Source organism: Musca domestica, unplaced genomic scaffold (assembly GCF_030504385.1).
Source record: "Musca domestica strain aabys unplaced genomic scaffold, Musca_domestica.polishedcontigs.V.1.1 8, whole genome shotgun sequence".
NCBI classification, from domain to species: domain Eukaryota; kingdom Metazoa; phylum Arthropoda; class Insecta; order Diptera; family Muscidae; genus Musca; species Musca domestica.
Genome location: NW_026712409.1, coordinates 17,031,551 through 17,057,299, shown reverse-complemented (window position 1 = coordinate 17,057,299; position 25,749 = coordinate 17,031,551). Strand labels below are relative to the sequence as shown.

The following is a 25,749-nucleotide window of genomic DNA, read 5'->3' as shown; positions in this document are numbered from 1 at the left end:
AGCTGGCTAACTGGATGAGTGTGGCTGACTGGGATGTGAATGTCTGGTAGGAAATCACACACCGACCGTTCCACTACTGTTGAGTGAGACACGCAATCCAAGATTGGACATAATTCTTGGTTGTTGCACCGTTCGAATGGTACCCCCCTTTAGGAACTCCTCGGCATCGTCGTGTTGACGACTAATGTCAGAGACAATCTTCCGTTTGCTTTTTTAGTTCTGTTTTTATTTTTTATTTCGCTGGCTATCACCAACAACGCTTGGTGATGAAACGATAGGAGTTTTACTTGTTATCGTCGCTGGCAAGGGACACCACTTCACCCAGGGAAGAATGAACTAAGGAGGGGGTTTGCTTTTAATAATTCCCACCACATTGCACGTTCTCACCTTTTTTTGTGTTTCATCGTTAGTTGAAAGATTTCTTAGTCTTCTTAAAAGTGGCGGGTTGTCCAACCTCAAAACACCACCACCACATTACCGCTCCGCCAGTCACACACTCCCCACTCAACGCTCGTAAAAAGAACGAAGTGGAAGCAGAAGTGGTAAAAATGAATTATGATTATTGCCATGCAAAAGAGCAGGCGAAATGTCAAAGTGACATCTCTTAATATATGACTATGTTTTCAAGCAGCCTGGCAGACACAGCAAAGCGAACCAGCGAACCAGCTCTCGAAATCTGATATGTTTCGATGTCTTTGGCTTTGGTTTTCTTGCTGCTGCTGCTGCTTCTTGTGATGCATTCAAGCATCCCTGACCATATCGGCATGCTAAGCGGTGGCGGTGGCGATGGTGACATTCGTGGCAGCATTGCACGAACATGCCAGCCATACATATTCCGAACAACCGTTGCTTTTTTTTGTTCGTCATACATATGTACATACATACATACACGTATATGGACAAACAGACATGTGTACTTCTCGCTGTAGAATTCCCACACAAGGCCGTAAATGTGGACGAATGTTGATCGACTTGCAACACTGTTGCAGATGGCGTGAATGCATGCCGGACAGTGGTTTGGAGGAGGTTTTGAGGAAATCTCTATGACTCTCACATGGCAAGGATAATATTTTTGGGCATCAAAATAAGGTAATATTTTTTTTGAAGTTTTGAAATAACGAAAATAAAATCTCCACTCAAGTTGGATAACGTTTTTATGTTATCCGAACAACGTGGATAATGAAAAATGAGCTCGGGGTAAAGCCATTGAAATTCCAAAAATGCAAGAACTTACACCGCAACAGAAAGAAAATAGACTCAAAAGAGCTAAAGAGTTGTTTCGCTTCGCTTAAATTGGTGAATTGCCGGATTTGGTTTTCTCCGATGAGAAAACATTCGTTGTCCAGCAATTTGTAAACAAAGAGGTCAGCTGTAAATGTACACCTTCGGTTGGCCACCAGAACTCAAGCGCCGGCCATGGAGATGGTGTGGGCCACCATCGACCGTGGCATCAGAATAAATGCCGAATATTATTGCGAAAATGTTCTGGAAAGCCTTTGGCAAACATTTGCCCGCAGACCTTGGACATTTCAACAGGACTCAGTACCATCGCACTCAGCACGCGCCAACAAAGAATGGTTACAAAATGAGGTTCCTCGCTTTATTTCCAGCGCACAATGGCCACCAAAATCTCGCGAATACCAATCCGTTGTCATACTGTGTCTGTGGTATTTTGAAAAGCAAGGTTGGCACTAAAAAATACTAAAATGTCGATCACCTCAAGCAAGCGCTTCGCCGGGAATGGGCCAAAAAAGCGCATAGCAACATTCGGGCAGCGTGAGACGGTTTCATTGGCCGTTTAAAGCCCAAATTTTGTACCAAAGGTGACCAATTCGAACAAATCTAAACCTTTTCTAAAATTTGATGCTATTTCCGACATTTTGTTGCTTTCTTTCAATAAAATTTAAGAAAAATGTAAAAATTATGGCGTTTGACTTTGTTGCAGTTTTTTTATCTCACCCTGCATAAGTCCAATTTTTCGTATAGACCCGATATAACGATACCTCCCTATATTTGGTATTTTGATGATTTTAGCCACACTTTATTCACCAGAGCTTTTTTTCCAAGTTTCGTATTTTTGAATATTGTAATGGCTTATGACAAAAGTTTCCTATGCAGGTCCACGTCTTCGTATGGACCTCAATATAAAGGCTATTTGGGGTATTTCTAAGATTTAAACAGAAGAGATTTTATTATTTTTTTCTTTTTTTTTAATATTTCCAAATCAGTTCCAAATGGTGAAGGGTATTCAAAGTTCGGCCCGGCCAAACTTATTGTTTTTTTTTTACTCGTTCAGTTTTGGATAACATTTTCTCATATCCAAATAGTGTAGATAACATTAAATGGAGATATTGATAGGAGGCCCCAAGAGATATTCAAAACACAGAAGACCTTCAAGGGCCACAAAAAAGTCTCAAAGGGTATTCTTCTATCAATAGAAGACTTTAAAGATCTGCTCCTTAGAGTACAGAAATCGCCATCTATAATTTAAATTATCAACAATTTATTAGCAATATGTTAAAAAGCAGTAAGTTCCACCATTTGGAAAGAATTTGGAAATTTTGAAAAAAAAAATCCTTAAAAAATTTAGTTAAAATTTTAAAAGCCGTTATTTTGGGGTCTTTTCGACGTGGACATACATAGGCATTGTTTGTCATAAGCCATTACCATATTCAAATTCGAAACTTGAAATAAACGATGAATAATGAGCTAAAATCATCAAAATATCGTATATAGAGAGGTACCGTTATATCGGAGCTTTGCGAAGACCTGGACCACCATAGACAATTTTCTGTCATAGGCTGTACCATCCATTATACGACATCTCAAACGATTTCGGTGGATATTGTACCTAAACTCGTCAAAATACCGAATATGGAGAGATACCTGACCTGGACCTGCATAGACAATTTTCTGTCACAGACTGTAGTTCCCATTACGAACTCTAAATACGTAATTTGAAACAATTACAAGTGAATAATGACGCTAAAATCATTAAAAATACCGAATATCTGGAGGTACCGTTATATGGAGACTATACGAAGACCTGAACTACCACAGACAATTTTCTGTCTTAGGCTGTAGTATCCATTTCGAACTTCAAATACCAAATTTGAAACAATTCCGGTGAAAAATGTCGCTAAAATCATTAAAATACCGAATATAGGGAGGTACCTTTATATGGGGGCTATATGAAAACGTTAACCTACATAGCCCATTTACGAACTTAACCTGCCTACTGGCAAAATAAAAATGTGTGCAAAATTTTAGCCTTCTATCTCAATTCGTTCGAAAGATAGCGTGATTACAACAGACAGACAGACGGACATGGCTAAATCGTCTTAGAATTTTACGTTGATCAAGAATATATATACTTTCTTGGGTCTGACATGAGTATTTCGAGGAGTTACAAACGGAATGACAAAGTTAATACACCCTCCATATTATGGTGGAGGGTATAAAAATCGTTAAGGTATATATAAAAAGTTGTCCTTTAAAAGTTCATCCTCCAAAAGACATCCAACTATAGTAGAACCCAAACGATATTCATGCCACAAATGATATCCAGGGTCTACTTACTAAAAAGGTCCCTTAAACCAGTTAGTTTTTCCTATAACAGATTAGAGACTAGATTAAAACCGCCATCTACATTTAAAATTATCCACATTGAATGGATAACGGTCTTCGGGGTATAAGATCTGCTCCCTAGAGTACAGAAAACCGCCCTCTATGATTCAAATTAGTCACATTTTATTAGCAAAAATCTTTAAGGTATTTAAAAAAATTGTCCTTTAAAAGTTCATCCTCCAAAAGACATCCAACTATAGTAGAGCCCAAACAATAGCCTCCAATGATATCCAGGGTCTAAAAAGGGTGCTAATATCAGTTATTTTGCCTATAACAGATTCGAGACTAGATTAAAACCGCCATCTACATTTAAAATTATCCACATTCAATTGATAAAGGTCTTCGGGGTATACGAACATGGTATATACATGGATGGGAATTTACTAAAAGGATCAAAAACACATTTAACCTTAGAAGATCTTTAAGGGCCACAATAATGTTACCGATACTAATGCTGATAACGGGCGGGGTCTTAAAATCCATTTCTTTTATCTATAACAGATGAAAGACTAGATTATTGCAAAACGCCATCTACATTTAAAACTCTCGACCCGAATTCTCGACGAAAATTGATTAAAAAACAGATTAAAGACTAGATTATTAGACTAGATTAAATTCTCCACATTGAATTGATAAAGGTCTTCGGGGTATACGAAAATGGTACATACATGAATCAAAATCTTCTAGAAGGATCCAAAACGTATTTATCCTTAAAAGACCTCTAAGGTCTATTTACTAAAAATAGATATTTAAAGGCCTTCGAAAAAATCTCTTCACTGTCCAAATTTCTCCCCTGAATTCCACTGTCCGCCATCCATGTCAATTGCCTGTGGTTGGTTGGTTGGATGTTGTTAAACGCTGACAATCATGTTGCCGATGCTGATGTTGATAACGGACGGCAGTGCCACGATGAAGATAACAGTTAAATACAAATTTTCAGCCAACGGGAATTCTGAAAATGATGGCCCCGAATTTATGCAACAAATAAAAATCTTTTGCAAAAAGAAAGTGGTGTACCACAATTTTTCCAAGCAATACCATACCCCCCACCTCCTTCCATCAAGTCTGGCCATCAGAAAATCCAAAAGAACATCAAACCATCAAACACCCTAAACCACAAACCCAAGCATTTTCACACAACAACAACAACGAAAAAAAAGAGGTGGAGCCCAAACTAAACTGTCGATGATGGAGAAGAGGGCGTGTTCGGAGAGGGGGCAACTTTTGTCAACTCAATTCCTCGCAGACAAACACTCGCACACACACACACATACTTATCTACTGTGAAAATGCCAGCAAGCATGGAGGCATGATACATGCGTACAAAATGTTGGATGGATGGCTGGATGAAATGATTTGAGACTGATGTTGATGCTGAGACCGAGACGATGGTTATGTGTGCTGAAATATGAGTGTGTGACACGAGCAAAGAAATAAACTATAATTTTTCCTGTTCCTGGTAAAAGGGAAGCAACAACAACAACAAAACCACAAGGAGAAACAGCAGAAGACAACATCAAGATCTATAGAAAAAACCACAACCGCAATGTATCACTGGCACACACAAAGGGCAGCCAGCAGAAGTGAATTGGAGCGGAGTGGAGTAGAGTGAAGTGGCGTCGAGTTGCAAGTGGATCGTTGTGGCATGAAGAACCGGTGGCAATTGTGGGCAGGCAATTCGACTGGAGGAGGATGTTACAATGTGAAACACATGTTATGTTGCCCAATGCTACTGCCACACACACACACAACACCCAACATGTAACCACAGCAAAACAACAACAAAAACACCAGTAGAGAGCAGAGCAGGAGCATTGACGACAATCACTTTTATCGGCAACAGTGGCGGCCTGGTATTTACTCTGGGGTGAAATGACGGGGCGGAGATGTATCACTTTTTTTTATAAAAAAAATGTGTAACGAATTGCCATTTAGCCATGCTATTGCGGGCCATCAGGCAAATGAGGTAGGAACGTAAGGAAGAAGCAGATAGAAGGTACCATATGGACTTTGGGATATAAAGACAAAATCAATCTATAAAGGAAGGTCTTCTAAGTTCATAACATCTCATGAGAGGGTAGTAATTTAAAAAAAAAAATCCTCCAAAAATCATATACCTAGAGAAGGTCCCAAAAGATATTCAAACCATAAGGGTTTCCCAAAATCCAGCAACAAAAAAAAAATATTTTAAAATCACCTTTATCGGCAACAGTGGCGGCCTGGCATTTACTCCGGGGTGATCGTAAGGAAGAAGAAGATAGAAGGTACCAGAGGCACTTTGGGATATAAAGACAAAATCTATATATAAAGGGAGGTCTTCTTAGTTCAGAACATCTCACGAGAGGATAATAATTAAAAAAAATTTCCTCAAAAGATCATATACCTTGAGAAGGTTCCAAAAGATATTCAAGCCATATGAAATTCGCAAAATCGAGTAACTAAAAAATATTTTAAAATCTGTTTTACATTGTCCACATTTCGAATTATCCACATCCGCTAAGGAGTTCGGGGCACACAAAAAGGTCAATGAAGCTCTAAGAGGAAAAACGCCATCTATATTTCAAATTATGTATATTGAACTGGCAAAATTCAAGGGAGGGAGCCATATTAAAATAAAAAATATATAAAAACTGAAAATTTTATTTTTGACCCCAAAATATATTCAAAACCACAGAGGACCCTCAAGATCCACAACCAAAAACAAAAAATCTAAAGGATATACTTCCATCAATAGCAGACCATAAAGATCCCTAAAAAACCTTTATTTATGTCTCAAGTTCCTTCCAAACTAGATATACGAGGCCCGAACAAATATTTAAACCACAGAAGGTTTTCAAGTTCTACAGACTACATAGAACCGCCATATACATTTAAAATTATCCACATTTCACTATCAACGAGCTTCAAAATATACAGAGAAAGTCTATCTATAAAAGGATGTCTTCCAAATATAGAAGACCTTCAAAGGTAGACTATCTGTAGAAGTACGCAAAATATTATTTTAAGAAGAGAAGACTCACAGGTTCTGCTCTTCTTTTTTTGAAAGACTATGAAGGTAAACTCCCATCTACAATTCATTGGACTCACATTTAATAAGCAAAAATTTATTTATATAGATGGGTCTTCTAGAGAGATATTTTAACTACAGAGGACTCCCTTCCATCTTCCATCTATATAAAACTGCGAAGATTCATCCCATAACTTTTCAAGCCAGAGAAGATCTAAAAGGTCTACTTACTAATAAAGACTACAAAATCCAGTTCTTTTATATAAAAAAGAGTGTGGATGACTACTTCCTAAATTAATTAAAAAAATACAAGTAAAAAAGCAGCTAAGTTCGGCCGGGCTGAACTTTAAATACCCTCCACCATTTCAAAGGAAATTGAAAATTTTCAAAAAAAAAATCCGAAGACTACTACTTAAAGGAAAACCGTTATATGGGGGCTATACGAAGACGTGGACCTGCATATAAAAATTTTTGTCATAGGCTGTAGTACCCCATCACAAATTTCAAATACGAAATTCGAAATAATTCCGGTAAATAATGTCGCTAAAATCATGAAAATACCGAATTTTGGGAGGTACCGTTATGTGGGGGCTATACGAAGACGCGGACCTGCATACGATTTTTTGCCATAAGTTGTAGTACCCATTAAGATCTTTCAATACAAAATTTGAAACTATTCCGGTGAATAGTGTTCCGGAAATCGCCAAAATACCGACTATCGGGAGGTACCGTTACATAGAGGTTATACGAGGACGTGGACCTGCACATAAAATTTTTTGTCATAGGCTGTAGAACCCATTACAAACTTCAAATACGAAATTCGAAATAATTCCGGTAAATAATGCCGCTAAAATTATGAAAATACTGAATATCGAGAGGTACCGTTATTTGGGAGCTATACGAAGCTCTGAACCTGCATACGGAATTTTTTGCCATAGGTTTTAGTACCCAGTAGGATCTTCCAGTACGAAATTTGAAACGATTCCGGTGAATAATGTTCCTGAAATCGTCAAAACACCGACTATCGGGAGGTACCGTTATATGGGGGCTATACGAAGACGTGGACTTGCATACGGAATTTTTTGCCATAGGTTTTAGTACCCAGTAGGATCTTCCAGTACGAAATTTGAAACAATTCCGGTGAATAATGTCGCTAAAATCATCAAAATACCGAGTATCGGGAGGTACCTTTATATGGGGGCTATACGCAGACTTGGACCTGCAAACAAAAATGGTTGTCATAGGCTGTAGTACCTATTACGAACTTCAAATTCTGGTAAATAATGTCCCTAAAATCATGAGGTACCGTTATATGGTGGGCTATACGAAAACGTGGACCGGCATGGCCCATTTACGATCTTAACCTGCCTACTGTTAAACTATGCATGTATGCAAAACTTTAGCCTTCTATCTCATTTGGTTCGGAAGATATCATGATTACAACAGACAGACGGACATCGCTAGATCGTCTTAGGGTAGACCCTACAAAGTATATATATTCTGCATCACCCTCCATAGATTGTCCACATTGATTTGGCAAAGAATTGGCATACGGAAAAAGTATAGATGGAGGGGAGCCTTTTAGAAGGACAATCAATTTAAGTTCTACTCGCTGGACTACAAAAACGGCATCTACATTTCAAATTATTCACATTGAAATAGGAAATACCTATGGGAAATACAGAAAAACTTTATCTATCGAGGGAAGTCTTTTAAATAAACAAGAGCTCCATTGTTACCCCAGCTATAAAAGACCCCAACATATATTTGTAGCATTGAAGACCCCAAGTAAACCAACGATAAATTACCATAAAAATTTCATTTTTTTTATATGTAGTTTTGACAACTGAAGAGATGATATCGATTTTGACATTTTAGAATTTTTGACAATTTAGAAAACAGCAACTCGATTACGGAAAGTCGCCTTGGTGATTTTTACCAAAATTAAAAATACATTTTCAATGTCAAATGTGTAATTGCTTGACATATTTTGCACATAATGATTATTGAATGGAAATGTTCGTTCTACTCTATCACGTTAACCTGATCTCTGTTTCGAACACATTTAAAGATTTCCCTCACCTATCAATTCATTCGACTTGTTTGCCTATTTAAGTTGTCGGAAATAACGCTTTATAAGCTTTAGAATTGGATGGTTCGTTTGTTGGTTTGGTCGATGGTCTTTAGCTTGGTCGACACTGTAATTATTTGTAATGATTTTCTCAAGACAATGTCAGGGCAGCAGCAACTACGAAAACTCCAGATCAAATTATAACATTTGCAACGGTTATTGAAATTCATTCGTTAGGCGGTGGCTACAGGTTGTGTTTATTTTATTATTTTTGGAGCGGCTACCGTTCGTTCATGTTGGCCCACAATCTAAGTTGTTGCCGCTGCACATGCGTAGGCAGTGGCAATGGCTGTGTAGACACAAGTTTCCAATCACCATCATTACCAATCTTCGTCATCTTCTTTTATTCTGAAATATATATTTAAAGGTAATTATGGATGGCCTCACAATACAACTGAAGAGACACAGAGGGAGGAGGTTGGGGAAAGCTCTATTGATCTCTTGGCAGGATGTCGATATTCATGTTATGTTGTTTAAATCAAATTGAGGGTGATGCCTTTGCCCTCTGCCTTTTTTCCAAAGTAAATCACTACACGTCCACTTTTGGCATTTTTTGAAATTCTCAATCGTCATCGTAAAAAATTACATGTTTTGAATCGGAAATTATATCTTAGCTCTTTGCAATTTTATTAATATTTCCTTTCCAGTCTACAGTTGAAAAAAGGGGTTTCCCTTCGGAATAAAAATTATTGGCCTGAATGTGCTACTGTTGTTCGTTTTGTATGTTTTGCTTTAAATTGTCAGTGGGGTGTGTGATTAAAGTTCAGTTGGAAATTATGGAAATCAAAAATTCAATGATGTTGCATACAATGTTGGAACTGCACAATGTTATGGGAGGAAGGAATAAGACCTTCAAATAAATAGCATGTGGTGGTGTACCATTTCAAAAATTAATTTGGTCCTCTTTCTAAATCCTCTGCCCTATGGTTACCGAGATTGTATATTATTCTCTAAAAGATCTGTAGGTATTTCACTATCTCTTGAGGACCTAGAAGCCTCTGACTTTAGGAGACTTAAATGTCTTCTACTGCCCTTAGAAGAACTAGAGGTCTTCCACTGTCCCGAGAAGACCTAGAGGTCGTCCACTGTCTCTAGAAGACCTGGAGGTCTTCTACTGACACTAGAAGACCTAGAGGTCGTCTACTGTTTCACTTTCTCTAGAATACCTGAAGGTATTTCACTGTTTCTAGAAGAGACGGGGCTTAACCCTTCTCTTGAAGACCAGGAGGTCTTCCACTATCTCTAGAAGACCTGGAGGTTTTCTACTGCCTCTAGAGGACCTATAAGGAATTCTACTGTCTGCAGAAGACCTAGAGGTCGTCTACTGTCTCTAGAAGACCTTTAGGTATTTTGCTGACCTGATCATCTTCTACTGCCTCTAGAAGGACATTCTCTGCCTTTTGACGATATAGAGATCTTCTACTGGATCTAGAAGACCTGGAGGTCTTCTTCTGCCTCTAGAAGACTTAGATATTTTCTAGTGTCTGTAGAAGATCTGCCGGCATTTTACTGTCTCTTTAAGATCTGTCGGTATTTCACTGTCTCTAAAAGACCTGGGGGGCTTCTTTTGCCTCTACAAGACCTGGAGGTATTCTACTGTCCCTAGTGTCTCAAGAAGACCTATAGATATTTCACTGATCTGGAGATCTTCTACTATCTCTAGAAGGTGTGGAGGTCTTCTAATGTCTCTAGAGGACCTAGAGGACTTCTAATGTCTCTAGAGGACCTGAAGGTCTTCTAATGCCTCTAGAGGACTTGAGGTTTTAAAATGCCTCTAGAGGACCTGAAGGTCTTATAATGCCTTTAGAAGACTTATAGGTATTCTACTGTCTCTAGAAGACCTGAAGGACTTCTAATGCCTCTAGAGGACTTGAAGGTCTTATAATGCCTCTAGAGGACCTGAAGGTCTTATAATGCCTCTAGAGGACCTGAAGGTCTTATAACGGCTCTAGAAGACTTAGAGGTATTCTACTGTCTCTAGAAGACCTGGAGGTCTTTAGAGAACCTGAAGGTCTTCTAATGTCTCTAAAGGAACTGAAGGACTTCTAATGCCTCTAGAAGACTTAGAGGGCTTCTACTGTCTCTAGAATATCTGGAGATCTTCTTCTGTCTGTAGAAGACCTTGAGATCTATAGAAAACCTGAATGTTCCAACACTTGATCTGAAATGAAGACCAGATATAGCGGTACGCTTCTTCTAATCGCTTAGAGAACAAAAAGACAACATTTTCTCGCAGTTTTTAAATGATTGTCTAAGTTATTCTATCCAATTTTATTCGAAATTTAATTTTGCCTCGTTTTGAATTTCATAGCATCCTTCACCGATGACATATTTCATTTTCGCAGTCCCTGAAACAGGTGAAATATAGATGTCCCGCAGTCATCTTAGCCATGGCCACCCCTCTCAAATTAACACCTTCTTGCACGGAATGACCCTCCTGAGAGTGTGGTTGCATGTGTATGTGTTGTGAACGAGTATTATTTGCAGTGCGTTTTATTAGCGGCAGCAGTTTCAGTTTTTCACGCTGCCAATGTCACGGATGATGAATGGCCAAGTCTATGGGCCATAGATTGCCAGCTCCACAGATTACAAATAAATGATAAGAAGAAGAGACAAAAAAAAAAACGCTGCAGATATTATCTGTTCAGGTTTAGTTGCACCTCATATGATTTGGCATCGTAGCTGCTGTCGTTGCCGGTAGTAAAACGAATATTTCTGATGTGGGGTTGGCTTTTTTGCGAATTGGTGGCCCACAAAAAAGTGTTTTGAAATGTTGCTGTTGTTCTGGTTCGTGTTGCATGTGTATGCCTACACTGGACGACAACAATTTATGTCACCTCCCAATGTGTGCATGTTGCAAGGAGGGGAGTTGTGGGATATATACATATGTACATGTGTAGGTTCTCCCCATTACTACTAGATATTTATATGCTCCATCCATTGCAAGATCCATTTCAATTTAAGATTTGTTTTTTTTATTTTTTGCAACTCCAACTCTTGAAAGTTCGGTTTGTGCCTCTCTCCACAGTAGTTCACGTATGTCCGTCTGTACGTGCACCTTGATTTGTTGAAACTACGTGCCGATACAAGTGGGTTATGTCGTTTGGGTCTATTTGAATTTGAATCCGATTCGATGTTTTTGTTTGAGTCTGAATGGGGAGGGAAGGTTGCTTGTGTTTTCGTGCCTCAACCAGCTGTGTGGCATGACGATGATATTCTAAGGCAACAGCCAACCAAACCAGGAGCCATAAACAGCACCAGCAGCAGCCAAAGCAAGTGCAATATAAACTGCAATACAAACAACGGCCTATCTATCATGGAAATGAATGATGATGACGTTTGCAAATGCAGGGTTGATTGTCACAATGGGTTCCATTTTTCGAAAAGATAAAACATTTTTTAAATTTAATTAAGAAATGTGGGGGAGGTACCAGAAGGAGTGAACCGATATATCCCATCTTCACAGCAAGTCTTGTGTTAGAAAATAGGATTTGTTAAATATTAAGAGAACAGGATGTTATTTTCAGATTTTATGATCTTTCGGATATTCAAGACCTTGTACCCTTGTGGGGGATGTGCCAGAAAGGTGGCTCGATCTCTACCATATTTGTGAAAGATCTTGTGTTGATAGAAATATTGAGATTCGAATGTTAATTTCTCATTTTATAATGTTTTCTCTTTTGTGGGGGAGGTATCAGAAGGAGTGGACCGATATATCCCATCTTCACAGCTGATCGTATTTTAGTAGAAATAATGCAATGTGTGTAATATGAAGAGAATCGGAAGCTTTTTTTCGGATTTTATGTTCGTTTTGGTTATTCAGAACATTGGCCCTATGTGGGGGAGGTATCAGAAGAAGTGGTTCGATCGCTACCATCTTTATAAAAGATCTTGTGTTGTGGGAAAAATTTAGATTTACCAAGTCTGAATGGAATCGAATGTTAATTTCGCGTTTTATGAGCTTCATGGACAGTTGTAAACCTTTGTGGAGGAGGTACAAGGAGCAGTGGACCGATATATTCCATCTTCCAGTTTACAAAAACATTGCAATGTGAAGACAATCGAACTGTTACATGACATTTTATAAGAGTTATAATTATTCAAAATTTGACACCTTGTCGGGGCAGTACTTGATGAAGTGGACCGATATTATCTATATTCGCACCTGACCTAGCACTGGCGCAAATATTAGGATTTGCAAAGTTGCAGCAAAATCGGAAAGGATAATCTCTTTCTGTGCAGTAAAATCAATTTTTTGAAAATGGCGACCTTTTCTGGGGGAGGTACAAGAAGGAGCAGACCTATGTTGTCCATCTCCGAACTCGATCTATGTTTGATAATATTATTACGATGTACCAAGTTTTGATCAAATCGGATACTCCCTACCAGAGTTATCGTGCCCACCAGCCAGACAGACGAACGGACGGACGTACATCGCTAAATGTCCTGAAACGGTTTTGATCCAAAGAAAACAGTTATTTCGATGATACACGTTTTGGCTGTGTCAAAGATATATACCCTCTCTACCCATATGGCTGAGGGAAAATTTTCTGGCATAGGCTGTAGTATCCATTACGAACTTCAAATACAAAATTTGAAATAATTCCGGTAAATAATGTCGCTAAAATCATCAAAATGCCGAATATTGGGGGTACCGTTATGTGGGGGCTATACGAAGACGTGGACCTACATGGCCCATTTTCTGTTTTAGGCTGTAGTATCCGTTACAAACTTCAAATACCAATTTTGAAAAAATTCCGGTAAATAATGTCACTAAAATCATCAATATACCGAATATCGGGAGGTACCGTTATATGAGGGCTATACGAAGCTGTGAACCTACATGGCCCATTTTCGATACCAAAAGTCCTGCAGACATAATGCACATTGGAGTAAATTTTTATCAGCTTACTTCATTTCTTTCGGAAGCTAGAGTGATTTCCACAGACGGACGGACATTGTTATGTTACTATGGTAGAGGGTATAAAAATGCTATGCAAATTATGCGGATAACATACTAATGTTATCTAAATTATAAAAATGTTATCCACGTTTTGCGGATAATTCTTCCTTAAAGAATTATATTAATTCTTTCCAGATCGCTTTAATAACCAAATCTCTCCCCCTTCTCTCTCTCTCTCTCTTTGCAGTGTTTTTGGTACACGACGCTGTTCCCGCTGCCTGGCATCAATTGGAGCCTCCGAGCTGGTAATGCGAGCGCGAAATTTAGTATTTCATGTGACCTGTTTTTGTTGTGTGGTCTGCCAGAGTCCCCTAACAAAAGGTGATCAGTATGGGATAATAGATGCTCTCATCTATTGTAGGTATGTCTCACACCCAACAGTAATTTTAGGGGCATTTTTTTACTCTTTCTCTCCCCTTGCCCTTGCAGAACCCACTACACCATGGCCCGCGAAGGTGACACCGCCTCGACCAGCCTCGGTCCGGCCGTGGTGCCCGGTGTGGGCGGTGCCAGCAGCTATCCGTACACAAGTCAATTTGGTTCGCCACCGAATGATTCGTCGAGTCCCCACTCGGATCCGACACGCATTGTTCCTAGCAGTATATTTGCCTCCGCCTCTCACGTCATGACCGGTCTTCCACAGCCGCCCCGGCAAAAGGGCCGGCCCCGCAAACGTAAGCCCAAAGATATTGAAGCCCTCACTGCCAACATAGGTATGCAATGCAAGTACTGTTCTCTCTCTTCACAGACGAAACGTTTGTCCTAACCAAAGCCCATTTTCTCCAAACAGATTTAAACACTGAGTATTTGGACTTTGGACGCGGTTCGCACATGAGTGCCTCGTCGCGTACAAAACGGATGCGAACGTCCTTCAAACACCATCAGCTGAGGACCATGAAATCGTACTTTGCCATAAATCACAATCCCGATGCCAAGGATCTGAAGCAGTTGTCACAGAAGACAGGTTTACCAAAGAGAGTATTACAGGTAAGGGGAGGAGGATTTCTCTTTTTGACATTTGTTAATGTTGTTGTTATCATTTTAGGTGTGGTTCCAAAATGCCCGTGCCAAATGGCGTCGCATGATGATGAAACAAGATGGCTCCGGCATGCTGGAAAAGGGCGATGGCACCCTGGATCTGGACAGCATATCCGTGCACAGTCCCACCTCCTTCATGATGGGCGGCGGTCAGAGTCCAACGCCGCATGGCATGGATTAGTATACGTAGTAGTTGTTTGTACTCTCTGGATTCTGTGACCTCACCACCTCAATGAGCATTATGGAACTCTGTAATCAGAAGAGCAGTAACAACAACATCCACAATGAATTATAACATCATCCTTCTCATGATCTGCAAAGGAACCTTTTTTCCACATAGATTTAACGGCAGGGACACATAAATCTATTCAACATCCATATTCACCCATACACCCACACACGCATCCTTAGAGATCAAACACCTCTAAAACCATTCCTCTAATCGGAGGAGATTGGAGGCACAACAACGTGATAGCAGAATGAGTACATGCGACCAGTAATCTTTTACTACTGTCTCCAAATTTCATTATACATCGGGAACTTTTCAAGTATCCATGAAAAACTCTCTCACACATACACGCAGTCATACATTTGTATGTATTGGAAAATACTCCAAATACCCAAACATTTGCAAATATGAAATATTTAAATGTAGAAAAAAAAAAAACAATCGAGCAGGCTTTATGTAGAATTTTATTTGTGAATTTTAATTTATTTTGTCGTAGTGCATGTTCGATAAAAGGTTTCCACAATGTTTGTGGAGGAGGAGAAATAATTCGTTTGGAGCAAAAGGGATATATGTATTTATCTTAAAATAATGCGAGGGAAAAATATAAATTTGGAAAAAAACAAGTTCAAAGTTTTCCCTGAATTCTAGTGTATTGCGCTAGAACTTGCATTTTTATGCGCCTTCGGTTGATAAAGATATGGGGAAGAGGTGTGCAGTTGGAATACCACCAATGGGATAGACGAGCCTCATTGTGTCTTCACAACACATACTTCACTTTCAATGGCCTTCCCAAGAAAAAAAACCTGTTAATACGACGCAAACCTCAGCCAGGACGAACTTCATATTTCCTTCACCTGAATAATATCCAAACCTGCTCGAAAAATTTGCCAAGAGTTCAAAATAAGTATATGTATGTAAATAACCCAAAATAACACTGTGTGGATTTTTGGTCATTTCGTAAGTTATGAGAAATTTAAGCCTACCCCACAAGGGATAGGCCAATATCTATCATCTTCACGCCATATCTTGTGTTAGTAGAAATATTGGAATGCATGGAATTTTAATAGAGTCGGATGCTTATTTCATATTTTATGAGATCTATAATTATTCAAAATGTTGACCCGTTGTGGGGGAGGTACCAAAAGGAGTGGTCCACATTCACACCAAATCTTATGTTAATAGAAATATTGAGATGAGTGAAGTTTGAAAAAAATCGGAAGCTTATTTCGTATTCTTAGGTCGTTTTGTTATTTAAAATTTAATCCCTCTGTTGGGGAGGTACCAGAAGGAATAGATCTATTTATCGCATCTTCATACCAGATTTTGTGTTGTTGGAAATAATGAGACGTGTGAAGTTTGAAGAGAACCGGACGCTTATTTCGGATTTTATGCTCGTTTTGTTTATTCAAAATTTTGACACTGGAGACGGTACCAGAAGGAATAGTCCCATCTCTACCATCTTTGTAACAGATCTTGTGTTGATAGAAATATTGAGATGTGCCATGTCTAAATGGAATCGGATGTTAATTTCCCTTTTATGAGCTTCGTAGGTATTAAAAATTTTGACCCTTTGTGGCGGAGATACCAGATGGAGTGGATTGATATATGCCATCTTCACAGAAGACCTTGTGTTAATATAAATAATAGGATGTTTGAAAAATGAAGATAACCAGCTGCTTATTTCATTTTTTAAGATCGTTTTGGTTAATCAAAACGTTGACCCCTTGTGGGGTAGGTACCAGAAGAAACGGTCCGATCTCTATCGTCTTTATAACAGATCTTTTCTTGATAGAAATATTGAGATGTTCCAAGTCCGAATGGAATCGGATGTTAATTTTGCGTTTTATGAGCTCCATGGGTATACAACATTTTGACCCTTTGTGGTAGAGGTGCCAGAAGGAATGAATCGATATATCCTATTTTCATAGCAGATCTTGTGTTAGTCAAAATAATTGCCTATGTGAAATATGAAAAAAACCTGATGCTTATTTCGGATTTTAAAATCGTTTTTGTTATTCAAAATTTTGATCCTTTGTGGGTGAGATACCAAATGAAGTGGACCAACATATTCCATCTTCACACCAGACCTTGAGTTAATATAAATATTGTGATGTGTGTAATTTGAAGGCAATCGGACTCTCACATGACATTTTATAACAGTTATGTTTATTTAAAATATTGATGGTTTGCGGGGCAGGTAGTTGGTGGAGTGGACCGATATTGTCTATTTTCTCACCTGACCTAGCACTGATGCAAATATTAGGATTAGCAAAGTTGGAGCAAAATCGGATTATCCTTTCTCTTTCTGAAAATATTACGATGTACCAAGTTTGGACCAAATCGGAAAATCCCTTCGAGAATTACTGTGCGCAGCAGCCACACGGACATCACTAGATCGACTCCAAATGTCTTGAAGCGGATTTAGTCCAAAGAGACCAAGCCATATGGCTAGGGGTATAATAGAAATCACTGACACATAAACTCCAAACTACTTCTTCATGGACAAAATCGCCAAGGACCAATTTCATTTATAATTATAGCTTCAGCCATTTGGTTACACAGGGTATATATCATCCGATACGTGCCTAATCGAAGTGACGGTTTTTGGAACAGGTCTCTTTAGACGAAATCTATTTCAGAAAATTTGTAGACGACCTAGCGGTTTCCGTCTGGCTGGTGCTCACGGAAAATCTCATGGAATAGGAAAGCATCATCCGACTTTTCAATATTTGTATCCTCCATAGACTTAATGTCAATATAGGGTATATCGGTCCATTTCTTCTGGTACCTCCCCAAGCAGGATTAATATATTGAACAATTATAACTTTCATAAAATGCTAAATAATAATACGCCCATATATCTTTTAACTTCGAGCGAATGTGGAACTTATCGGCACACTCCAGCCGGTATCCTCCCCAGAAGGGGTCAATATTTTTTATAACTGTAACTCTCAGGGAATGGGATAATATGTCCCATTCGGGTTAGGACAATGTTTAAAAGAAATGTTTATAACCTCCACCATAACATTGGAGGCTCCATATAGGTCCACAATTTGTTATAGCCCCTAAATAACGGTACCGCCACATTTATGGGATTTTGAGCATTTGAATCATATTACAGATCATAGTAGAATTAATCCTTGCAAGGAACTGTCCACAAAGGTCAAAGTTTTAGTATAGTCCTCACATAAGTGTACCTCCGAATGTTCGGTATTTTGATTATTTTTGTACCATTGTTCACCATAATTATGGCAAAATTTTCATTTGGAGTTGTTAATGGAAACTACATCCTAAGATAGAAAATTACTTATGCAGGTACACGTCTTCATCCACCTAACGATACTTCCCAATATTCGGTACAAATTTTGGTGATTTCAGCCACATTGCTCGACGGAATTTTTGTAAAGTTGGTATTCGGTACTATCTTCGCTGGTAAAAAGTTCTTCTTTTCTACGTTTTCGCACCGCCTCCAAATATTCGTTATTTCTAGGATTTGCGTCACTTTTATAAAGGAATCGTTTCAAATTTTAGTATTTTGAGTTTGTGACCTTCTAAAGGTACCTCTCGATACTCATTATTTTGATGAATTTAGTCATATATTTTAACGGAATGGAATGGAACTTGGAGTTCACAAGAGGTATCTCCTCCTGTGAACTCCAATACCAACTTCAACCTCGGCAGTAATTTGTATGTCCGATATCTTAGAAACTAACACATCGATAAGGTTATTTTCTCTCCTCGAAAATGCAATTGAATTATTTCTCCTCCATCGTAATATCTTGGAAATCTTATAAACCCATAGTTTTGCAATCCCAACATGTCCTGGAATATTATGGGGGAAAATGAAAAAAGTGTGCGTTTTTAAGTTCTTTGTCTAGTCAAAATTGAAAATAAAAATTATTTGAAAAATGCTAGGGTATTTCTTATTACAAAAAAAAAAACAAACAACCCAAAGAAAGTTCCATACCACTAAATAAAAAAAAAACAAATATATTAAAAAAATACAAGAAAAATAAACCCAGTGAATAAATCTAGTTGCTAAACTAAAAAAAAAAAACTCTCAAGAAAAATTTCAAAATCTTCGGTTAATGTTTTCAGAGGTCTTCTAGACTATTGCAAGACAATTAACCGAAGATCTAGAAAATTTGACTCAAAACCCTAAAAAAACTAATCAACAAAAGTATGGTTTTCTCATTTTTCCAATGGCTTCATTTTCTGGCTTCTAAGCAAATTTTGTTTTGTAAATATTTTTTTATATATACAATAAACAAAAGAAAACTTATAAATATATAAATAGGAATAGTGTTAAAGAATATAAATTAACAAAGTTAGTATATTAGAGTTATTTATTAAAAAAGAAAAAAAAAACAAAAAGAAACAAAAAATAAGTCTTATATTGTTATTTAATTGACTCTCAACCATAAACATTAATAATATTATTAATTATAATATACATATATATATAAAAAAATATATTAAATTCTTTGTTTATAAGTTGATTCTATTGGGGATTATCTATAGAAAATACTAACTAAAAACAATAAAATCTGATTGTGCAGATTTTGAAAAAAAAATTCGAAAAAAACCATCAAGGCCCAGGAATCTTTTGAAGGCTTCATAACGCGCTTCGTCATGGCCATATTAAAAAGGGTATAATTTGCTTATGGCAATGCCATAACCAAAATATGCGCACTTTTGACCTGGCAATATCACGAAGCTTGGTGTGACGCCATCCTGAGACTTTCTAACCTCAAAAAAAATGTTAAATAACAATTGTAAAAAATTATACCTAAGCAAAACGATATAAATAATTTATTAAATTAGATGAAAAAAAAAACATCTCATCCCAAAAAAAAGCAACAAAAAAACAACAAACCACAACAACTACATTAACTTATAGTTAGCTGAGGAAAAAAAACAAAAACCATGTGAATATTATTTTGTTAAAATTGCAAGGAAGACGCAGTCCTAGGAAACCCCCCAAAAACAAATAAAGAATTTAAGCAGCACATTAAAAGTAAAGTAAAAAATAAACTAAAAAAAAATAAAATAATATTTTAGATTTAAATTTAAACTGGAAAATCATAAAACAAAGAGTAAAGAAATAATAAACAAAAATACGAAGAAAACAAAAAAATATTTGTACTTAATATTATTAAATTATTTATAGAAATTATTATTGCAAGATGTAAAACAAATCGAACAAACTGGTTTATAATGAATAATTAAAACCTTAAAATACAAAAATTAACAAGAAAAACGAAATAAAAATAATTATATGAAAAATCGAGAAAAAAAAATAAAGCCTAATTACAAAAAAAAAAAAAATATCTCTTTTTTCTATAGAAGATCTTAGTAGGGCTTCCAACTATGGAAGACATTGCATCAATTTAGGAATCTCAGAAAGTATAAAATTGAACTTTATTATGGGGGAGGGACAAGAAAAAGTGGCCGATTTGTCTATTTTCGCTCCTGATCTAAGTCAGGCATTGCTACTGATCTAAGTCAGATATTGTGATGTTTCAGCCTATTTCCTCATTTTTTCTAAATATTGGAATTGATGTTACACTAAACCATTATCAAGCTGATTTCTCTTAGCACACAGCTTTTCTTTACTTTTTCATTAGATTTTACAGGACGCAATTTAATATTGAACTGATTGACGGGGCTCCTACTCACTCGTATTTATAGGTCCACACCTATGCATTGAAGTTTCGAGAAATAGGAAATACCAACTTCAAATAAAGATAAATTGCCTGTCCGTAGTCATAGAAACAAGGAATCCCAGGAGGACACTATTGTCGTCATTGGAAATATATTGAAAACCTTATACACCGTAAAGAGCATTGGTTGACAATTTAGAAAAAATCTTTTTAGAACTTAAACTGATTGACGGGACTCTTACTCACTCGTATTTATATGTCCACATCTTTAGGTTGAAGTTTCGAGAATCCCAATCAAGGATGTTTTACCATATTTCAATGAAATGGCAAACACGTCTATTTATCAACAAACATATACACATATATGCTTTAAAAAATACTTTTGTTGCGAGAATTAGGCAACCTGAAGGAAGGAAATAACAACTTCAAACAGAAGATAAATTGCCTGTCCATTGTCATAGAAACGAGGAATCCCAACAGAATACTGTTGATGACATTGGAAAGTTCTCATAACGTAATACACTCAAACGAGAAATCCCAGGAGGATACTGTTGATGGCATTGGAAAGTTCTTAAAACGTAATACAACCAAAAGAGAATGTAGAAAACTCCTTTTAGACTGGTTATACAAAACTTCAACATAAACGACAATTTCTCTGACCAGTTCTGAAATAACGAGGAATTCGAAAAGGATGCTCTTGGTGGCATTGGAACGGGTTTGAAAAACTCTTTACAGTTGGGGAAGGGTTAAAGCTTTAAATCAAGAAAGACCCTTAAAAACTGAAAATATCAACTTCGACGGGAAATTGTCTTTCTGATATCTCCATTACGAGAAATCCAACGAGGATGTTGTTTATGGTATTGAAAGGATCTTGAAGATCATAGTTTCAATAGCGTTTTGAAAGCGACTTCTGCTGAGAGAATAAAACCACAATAGAGGAAAATCCTTGGAGGCAGGAAATACCAAATTTAACCCCGACTGTAAATTGTCTGTCTTAAATCGTTGAAATGCGGAACCATGAATGATTTTGTGGGTGGCAATTGAGGTATAGCAATGTGGGAAAATACAACTTTAACATTCACGTCTGTCTGCCTGTCTGATATCTTAGAAACGAGGGTTTCAAGGAGATTCTCTTGATGGCATTGGTAAGGTCTTGAACTGTCGTTAACGCCCACGGAATATAACGTTTCAAAAATAATTTAGGTTTCGAAAATTATATCACGCTGTAGAAAATTATTTCGAAGCAGAAAATATGAACTTTAACCACGACGGAAACTTATCTGTCCGATCTATTAGAAAGGAGCAATCCAAGAGGATACTGTTTATGGTATCGCAAAGTTCTTGAGGGGTATATTACAGACTAAAAAATAGAAGGTTCAAAATTGACTTGTGGTGCAAAGAATTAGACTACAAAGTAAAGACTTCAACCTCGACAGCAAATTGTCTGCAAATTTTATGAGGAAGACGTTCAAAATCAGCTTGTGTTGTGAGAACTAGATAACAACGAAGGAAAATACTTTCAGTCCGGAAATATCTACTTCAGCCTCGACTACAGCTTTTTCTTTGATCAAAATCTTAGGAACGAAGAATCGCTGGAGGATTCTGTTGATGACATTAGAAACGTCTTTGATAAGCTCTACTATAATAGCTGCTTCTGAATATTATCCTGACCAGCTATGCAAACATGTGGAACATGTGCTGCTAATTTTCCAGCTTTTTAAATTTTCTTCATATTTATAAAGTACTTCCCGAAAGCTTAACTTTCTTCTACATTTCACACAGTGGGATGTGTTGATAAAAATTAGGAAAAAAAAACAAAAACTATATATTTTTTTCAAAATTTCCGAAATGAAATGTTCCAGATTTTGAATATAATCTAACAACTTGAATAAAAAAAATCAATTTTTTCCAAAATTTCCGAAATAAAATCTTCCCGCTTTTTTAATGGTACCTTCCATATATGCTATTGAAAGTTTGGGGAAAAATGACAGTTTTTCTTTTTCGAATTTTCGAAATGAAATATTTTAGCTATTAATGTTTTTGAAAGTCCTCCTTTCCAATAACACCTTTCACGTGGACATATCCCTCCTAAAGGTAATTTTTTTCAAAATTTTCGAAATGAAATGTTCCCGTTTATCTTGTTTGTGAAAGTACACTTCTAGATATGCTAATAAATGTTTGGGAAAAATTAAAATTTTTTTTTTTTCGAAATGAAATATTCAAACTTTTTAATGTTTCTGAAAATGTTTCTCGCCAACTTATCAATGTGTAGCTTCCATATGTGTTACCACCACTACAAAGGATCGAATTGAAAAAAAGAATCCGAAAAATAACACCCGAATTTACTACACAAATTTTGAACAGAGCAATATTTCCACAATTTTCATAAAAAAAATCTACGCAGAAGTAAGTATTTGATATAATCCAAACTTATTGCGTCGAAAGGTTTGTTTGAGTCATGTGCGAAGATGGACAACATCGTTACACGCCTCAACTATACCAATATTCACTGGAAATGCACAGAATTTGAATTGTGGTAACTGCCACAAAATATGTAATAATTTCACAATTTTCTCCTTGCACATCTCAATATGTTCGCTTATATAATATCTTGTGTATGGCAATTTTCACAAAATCCACACTTTCGTATATTACATATATACTGAGTGGAGTTTTCAATGTAGACCAAACTTTGCACCTCTATAGATACTTATTGACCTTCTTAAAATGTGAACAAAACTATGATAATACTTAAAATCGGTTGGAGCCCTTATATAGGATCTATAACATAACATATAAGTTGCCATTAAACATTCATTAAATCGCAAAATTTACCAAAAACGGACAGATTTATCAACATACCGATTCTGCTACTGGCTTTAGAATGTTATTATCATTTAGAATACATATACCTTATTGGGGTTTAAATTATTATATCAAAAAGCATCAATGAGTGTCGTTTTGAAACATTTCCGGGAGACCGACTGCAAAAATTAGCTTTTCCATGTGAAATGTACAAAAAATATCAGAAAATTAATCTGTGTATGTTTCTGCGTAATTTGCATTGTTGGAGGGTATAAGAATTTATCTACTAACAGCCTACAAAATTCCAGAACTGGCAACCCTGTTTTCTAGTTAGACATGATCCCATTTTCACAACGACATGTATTTGTGGATATTTTGTTAAGCTATTTGAGGAAAATATTTCAGCCACTCACCTTAAATCTAAGGTATCTCCTTTTTTCAGATGTTTGTTCAGTCTTTTCCATGAAATCGCGAACATTTCTCACACTTTTTAGTTGTCTTAAACATAAAAAAACATCACATCACCAAACCGAGGCACTTGCCATGATCACAACATATTTAAGGCTTTTTTGCACAGATTTCTTTTATTTTTCTATTTTTTACACTTATTTTTCACTCACAAATATTTGGCACACATTTTCCAATCATTTCCGACACAATTATTTTCTAAAAACCAATTAAAACTTTATTTAACTTCCAACGATGCGAAAATTTACCTTTTGTTACCGGCAGCGTCACTTTTCTGTTTACTTTTGTCATTGTCTTTGGTGTCACAAACACAAAAGGGTGTTGCCAGATATGAATTCTTATTCCTATTAGGCAGTTGGATGGTGTTTCCATGTGAGAAATAGTCTAACTGCAGCTTTCGTATGTTTTTTGTGTTTTTGTTAATATTGTCAATTTTGTTGAAGAAAATATTAAAAACAAAATTTGTCTTAGCGCTAATCAGTCTTCTTTGCTAGACATTTCTTTAATCATTTCAATGAATTCACGTAGAATTCTGACATTTTTATTCTTTCAATAGAAAAAAACATCACATCACCAAACCGAGGCACTTGCCATGATCACAACATATTTTTGGCTTTTTTGCTTTGAATTCTTTTATTTTCCTATTTTTTCACACTTATTTTCCACACACAAACATTTGATACATTTTCCAATAATTTCCGAGACATTTTATTGCCTAAAAACCAGTTAAAACTTTATTTAACTTCCGACGATGCAAAAAATCACATTCTGGTGCCGGCAGCGTCACTTGTTTTGTTTTCTTTTGTCATTGTCTTTGGTGTCACAGACACAAAAGAGTGTTACCACATATGAATTCTCATTCCTATTAAGCAGTTGGATGGTGTTTCCATGTAAGAAATAGTCTAACTGCAGCTATCTTTTGCTTTTTTGCCATTTTTTGTTTTTGTTTATATTGTCAATTTCGTCGAAGAGAATATTAGAAACAAAACTTGCATTAGCGCTATTTAGTCTTCTTTGGTATACATTTATCTAGTCATTTCAATGAATTTACATACAATTCATACATTTTTATTCTTTTAAATAGAAAAAAGCAACACATCACCAAACAGAGACACTAGCCATGATCACAACATATTTTAGGCTTTTTTGCACTGAATTCTTTTATTTTTCTATTTTTTCACACTTATTTTCCATTCGCAAACATTAGACACTTATTTTCGAATAATTTCCCGGACGTTTAATTGCCTAAAAACCACTTAAACTGTATTTAACTTCCAACTATTCAAGAATTCACCTTCTTGTGGAGATAGCGTCACTTGTTTGTTTTCTTTTGTCATTGTCTTTGGTGTCACAAACACAAAGGGTGTTGCCAGATACGAATTCTTATTCCTATTAGGCAGTTGGATAGTATTTCCATGTGTAAAATAGTCTAACTGCAGCTATCTTTTGTTTGTGCTTTTTTGTTAATATTGTCAGTTTCGTTGAAAAAATGAAAACAGACAATGTTCGACAGTTGTATGCCTCAGACAATCGACTTCTATTATGATTATTCAAACGAATGGTCCAATATTGTCCATTTCGTATGTAACAGATTTTTGCAGTATTGAAGTGAAATAAATTGCGAAGTTTTCTTAACGGATGAACAAATGAATTGAATTGGGTAAAGGCGACGATACGATAGAATATAGTAAAGCCGTTTTTTTATTTACAGAAAATCCTATTAGAATATTGAAATGCAAAAAATTACGAAGAAAAATGCTAAAATTAGTACAAATGACTAAATTTGACGAAGCACAAGCAGAGCTGTACTTGCATCCT

At 36.6% G+C, this 25,749-nt stretch overlaps 2 protein-coding genes across 3 annotated transcripts in view; one reads left to right on the top strand and one right to left on the bottom strand.

The window, feature by feature from the left end:
- LOC101899340 (protein apterous) overlaps positions 1–18,918 on the top strand; it is a 75,057-nt gene extending 56,139 nt beyond the window's left edge. The window contains exons 6-9 of one of the 2 annotated variants that reach the window (XM_059130918.1): positions 13,916–14,089; positions 14,158–14,402; positions 14,477–14,715; positions 14,774–18,918. In XM_059130918.1, coding sequence (XP_058986901.1) covers positions 13,916–14,089; positions 14,158–14,402; positions 14,477–14,715; positions 14,774–14,947 — 832 coding nt within the window. In that variant the 3' untranslated portion in view covers positions 14,948–18,918. Of the gene's footprint in view, positions 1–13,915; positions 14,090–14,157; positions 14,442–14,476; positions 14,716–14,773 lie in introns of both variants that reach the window. The other variant, XM_011298082.3, reaches the window with a different exon arrangement.
- Positions 1–24,954, bottom strand: part of LOC131806593 (uncharacterized) — a 360,173-nt gene extending 335,219 nt beyond the window's left edge. Inside the window, exon 1 of the mRNA XM_059130919.1 lies at positions 23,877–24,954. Within this exon, the coding sequence (XP_058986902.1) occupies positions 23,877–23,927 (51 nt within the window). The 5' untranslated portion in view covers positions 23,928–24,954. The remainder of the gene's footprint in view (positions 1–23,876) is intronic.
- Positions 24,955–25,749: the final 795 nt, after the last annotated feature.